General features: G+C 42.5%; 1 protein-coding gene across 1 annotated transcript in view; it reads left to right on the top strand.

Annotated features, from left to right (window-relative positions):
* MATN4 (matrilin 4) overlaps nucleotides 1-5,225 on the top strand; it is a 54,902-nt gene that overhangs the window by 21,420 nt on the left and 28,257 nt on the right. The window contains exon 7 of the mRNA XM_018573719.1: nucleotides 719-841. Within this exon, the coding sequence (XP_018429221.1) occupies nucleotides 719-841 (123 nt within the window). The remainder of the gene's footprint in view (nucleotides 1-718; nucleotides 842-5,225) is intronic.

The raw sequence follows: 5,225 nt of genomic DNA, 5'->3' as shown, positions 1-5,225 counted from the left end.
TATATATATATATATATATATTTGGACAAAAGAAGGCAGCAATGCCAAGAATGTCTTCTTGGGGGTACAAACATTTGGTAAGACATTTGGTGACATTGTGGATGTCACAAAGACCAATACTTTATGTGGATAGCCTGAAAATAGTATAGATGCAAAAATTGATTAGGAGGTTCTGACTTTTGCTTGTAAGTACCTTTTGCCATATTGTTAGATTCATACACTTACATGTAATAGGTTGACAGTCTTCAGTCGCAGCTATGAGTTAATGTAATCTTCCTGTGATTGTAAATTAACTTTGATCAACTGTTTTGGATTTTGAAAATAGTTTGTGTAGTTTAATTACTCATCTGAGACAAAATATTTCTAGTCTGTAGAACATCCTAATGAATAGATGAGCACAAATGCAAGCTCAACAAAGAGCCTTTATTTCAGGTCTGCAAGAAAGGACTGTCTGATAGATAGCACCATTTCATTAAACAATAACAAAATCAACTTCTATATTGTTCCAGTTTGATTTGAAACAGCCCAGTGTCCCTGACCTTTGTCTAAAAAGATTCCCTTGAGGAATGTGAAATAGTTGTGTATTTTTCCATTGATTCAAAAAAGAAGCCATAGATAGGACCGTGATGTTACAGGGTGGTGGGCATCCAGCAGTTATTTGAGAAGGATCTAAAAGTCATAGGCAATGTCTGATTACCCTGTTTGTTCTAAATTGCAGTGATTGACTATTGTTCATACGGCAATCACAGCTGTCAGCAGGAGTGCGTGGGCATCCTGAATGGCTACTTCTGTCAATGTAATGAGGGCTACATACTTCAAAGTGATGGGAAGACCTGTCTGGGTAAGTTGGAAGACTAAAAGCCCAGAGCAGAAATTGCACACTATGCACACAGATTCACATTCCCAACTACCTATTAAATTATATGTATGAAATGAATTTCAACTCTACATTACAACTATACCAATACATTATCTATTTCTACTGAATGGGCCATCTATGTATTGTCAGAAAAAGCATTTTTCTTTTATAAAACTACAAAGACAGACATTGTTTTGTGCCAAAATTTTCAGAAATAGAACTAAAATTTGCCTCACTCCATTTTAAAAGTATGGACAAGTAAAGTTGAACCAAACTCTCACAAATGAATACTTGTACCTTTGTAATGCACAGTGAGTTAAAACAGGATTACATCATTTTTTTTGTGGATGTGTGTGTGCTCCAGTAGCAGCTGAATGTTACAGTTTCACTGCAGTGACTTTGGGTGAAGCTTTCAGTGTCACTGGACATTGACACAGCTGCTTTTAGTCCAACTCAGGAGCAGGCAAATGGCAACACTGTACCAGAATTAAGCAAGGGCTGTCACCTTAGGAAATTAGGTGCCTATAAATACCCCTTGCTGGTTACAATGACAAAAAATAGTAAAGTAAAAAGGATTGCATTTTTGGACATTCCTGGGACATGTGCAGCAATATATTTTGTGTAAAGTGTATGTAAACCTTACATGTATATTTCATTATGTTTGGCATCATGCCTCGCTGTATACATTTTATTTGTGAAGAAAACGCTAAGCCACTGCCTCACAGTTAGCAGCAGGTTTGTCAGCCAGCTGAGTTCTTTCAGCTGGATTTTGGGCTGCCTATATGGTAGATCGGATACACAGCCCAAAGACCAACTGATGAAGCACACTTGGAAGATTAACAATACTGCTGCTAACTGTAAGACAGTGACTTAGGGGTCTATTCACAAAGCTGCCGAAGGATCTGGCCGTAGCTTCGGCCGATCCTTTGGCTGGCTTCGGCCCCAGGACCCCTTCGGTTCAGGAGAACCGAGGGGGTGCTGTACGGGCTATTCACAATTGGCCGGCCGACAGCCTGCTTCTGACAGCTGGGCGGAGCCAGCCGTGATCTTCAGAATAGAGAAAAAAAAAAAAGAAAAATTCCCATTCAAAAGTATTGGGAGTTTACTATTAGCTATTTCAATTTCAATAGCCAATAGTAAACTCCCAATGCTTTTGAATGGGAATTTTTCTTTTTTTTTTTTCTCTATTCTGACATGCTCATGTCAGAATAAAGAAAAAAGACACAGCGGGGTTTCTTTTCTTGGCGGCCGGGAGCGGGGGGGCTCCCAGAGCGATAGTTAAAGTACCACAGCGCTGAATACTGAAAAATGGCCTGGATGGGAAGGGGGTTTAACACCGCGGATGTCAACTGGTTAAGAAAAGCTCTGTGGTGCCCCCATCCCTGGGTGATCTAAGCATGTGATTATTTTACTTAATGGTCAGTCTAGCCCTGTTCCAGGTGTAGATATGGGTATCCTAATATTCTCCTAGTGCAGCATTTCTCAACCATTTTACCAGATTTCAGTGAACCACTGCTTAAATAATTATATTTGTAGCTCATGGTACATTTGTGTGACCATCAAGTTGTAGAAAGTTTTAAATACAAGATCAAATAATGTGTCATAAGGAACTATGTATAAAGTAGTGAATGTGATATACAGTATAATAGATATTCTCTGGTGAAGAATCAATCACTGCCATTTAAAACACATACACCTGGAAGATTTACTTACATAGAATGCTTGCTAAATGTCATATCCTCTGCTTTATAAATATGCTCCTAGGGCTAATGTATTTAATGCCTGGGGTGGATTATTTTTTCACACCCCCCATGCTGTATTACATAGTTACATAGTTACATACTATTTGGGGTTGAATAAAGACATACAGTACGTCCATCAAGTCCAACCCATATAGGTCCACGCATCATCTCATTCTTAGGGATACTGGTATCCCTGGATATTACGGTCCCTCAAGAAATTGTCCAAACGTTTCTTGAACAAATCTACACTCTTGGCTGAAATCACTGCCGGTGGCAGTGAGTTCCAGACCTTAACCGCTCTTAGGCTCTGTTCACACCTAGGCGTATCGAATATGCGCATTTGTCGCGCGTTTCGTAACGCGTAAATTAGGAATAATGGTCTTGTTATAGCCTGGCTTAATTCCTTAAGTACTGTGGGGTGAAGGTTATCTGGTCCAACTGCTTTATTTGCATTGAGCATTTTAAGTCTATGTTCTATTCCGCTTTCCACCAAACCATTGTGGTATATTATCGGTTGAACTATGTGTTTTCGTTCAAAAGATTTTTATTTCTTTACTTTTCATGTAAACAGATTACAAGTACATTAAAACACATGTCACTTGTCAAGTATAATGAATCATAAACGGAACATACATAATAAGGTAAGGTTGTAAGCATCAAAGTAGTCTGGGAGAAGTACTAAAGAATTCCTAGAGTCTTATGGTGCATTGATACATCATATCAGCTCAGACTTCCAGTCAAGGTTACAGAGAGAGGGGGGCCTGAGTTATCTGGTTCTGAGGGGGAAGAAACAACATGGGGAAGGGGAAGGATGGAGCTAGTAAAGGGTGAAGTAGGGGGGGTGGAAAGGGGGAAGAGGGAGGAAAAGATTACCTTTGAGTGGAGGAGTCAAGATAGCTGTCCATCAACTGCAGATTCGGGATCTCAGATTGTCAAAGAATCAACATTGAAGGAGGGAGGCAAGTACGACTCAATCCACGGTTCCCACAGCTTCCTGAACGGCATCAGAGTGTCCCTTTGAATAGCAGTAAGCTTTTCAAAAAACATCACCCGCGTAACTCTGTGCTTGACTTCAGCAAAGGGGAGGTCCGGGATCTTCCAATTTCTCGCAATGACCTGTTTGGCCTCTGTGAGGATGAAGGTGATTAGTCGGTGCTGACGTATCGTGCACCCCAATGGTTTCTTGAGCAGCAGAGCTTCCAACGGGTCCTTGGGGAACGTCTGGCCAGTAACTGTGTATAGAAGTTGGTAGACTCTATGCCAGAATCTCCTCACCTTAGGACAGGACCACCAAATGTGAATGACCGAACCCTCCACCCGGCAACCCCTGAAACAGTTTGGGGATTGAGATGGGATAGCTTTGGAGATCCGGAGCGGAACCAAGTACCACCTATGGAGCAGTTTGTAATTAGCCTCCAGAGCTTGAACATTCATTGAGCTGTGTCGTCCAAATTTGTGTCCAGATGTCAGGGGCAATGGTACACCCTAGGTCCCGTTCCCACCTGGAGATGTAAGGGGGAGGGGAGGCGTGCAATTTGTCCAAGAGGAGGTTGTAAAGGGTAGATATAGTCCCTGAGCCATGCATCCCAAGGTGTAGTAGTCTCTCGAAAGGGGAAAGTGGGGGAATGGGGCGTACGTGTCCCAATCGAGTCAGCAAAAAATGTTTAATCTGCAAATATTGGAAAGTTTGTTTAGCATTCAAGTTGTGTGTAGATTGAAGTATTGGGAAAGGCACCACACCCGCGTCTGAACAGAAGTCCCCAACTAGGTTCAGGGAGTTGGAGAGCCATAATTTAAACGCAGCCGGGTTTGAGAAGCCTGGTTGGAAGAGTGGGTTGCCATGAATAGACATCAGGTGAGTGTGAGAGGACATCCATCCCAATGAAAATCGGAGGCCATCCCAAACTTTCAGAGTGTGTTTGAGAATCGGATTAGGAAAATTCCTTCTGTTTGGGTACTGAATGTGAGACTCTAGGGAAGGAACCCTTCCAAATAAACCGTAATGGGGCGTAGGAGTAGCCTGAGTCGATAAGTGGGGATCGAGATCGGAAGGACCCTAGCGTGGTATAGAAATTTGGGAAGCAGGGTCATTTTAACGGCTGTGATCCTTCCGAGCCACGATATGGAATGTTTTTACCAAGAGGACAGTAAGGATTCAAGGTGTGAAAACAATTTCAGGTAGTTTGCATCGTACAATTGGTCATAGGAGGAGGTGAGATATATTCCCAAGTGGGGCAGTGCAGTGGGTACCCAAGTATCGGGGAATGATTGTTGTAGGGAGGAACAAAGGGAGGGGGGGGGGAGAGAGACATTAAGGGCTTTGGATTTTCGCAAATTAACAAAAAGGCCTGAAAGGGTACCAAATTGTTGTAGTAGGGGTTGGAGATTCGGGAGAGAGTGCAAGGGATCAGTAAGAATCAGAAGCGCATCGTCCGCGAACAGACTAAGTTTATGGTGATAGCCTGCAACCTCTATACCCTTGATATCTACGTGCCGCCTTATCGCTTGGGCGAGGGGTTCTATGGTTAGGGCAAACAAGAGGGGAGAAAGGGGGCACCCTTGCCTGGTTCCCCTAGTGATTTTGAATTTTTGGGAATGGAAGCCCTGGTATTGAACATATGCTG

Source organism: Nanorana parkeri, unplaced genomic scaffold (assembly GCF_000935625.1).
Source record: "Nanorana parkeri isolate BGI_ZX_2015 unplaced genomic scaffold, ASM93562v1 scaffold2505, whole genome shotgun sequence".
NCBI lineage: Eukaryota > Metazoa > Chordata > Amphibia > Anura > Dicroglossidae > Nanorana > Nanorana parkeri.
The sequence above is the reverse complement of the archived record's forward strand: the minus strand, read 5'-3'. Positions and strand labels throughout refer to the sequence as shown.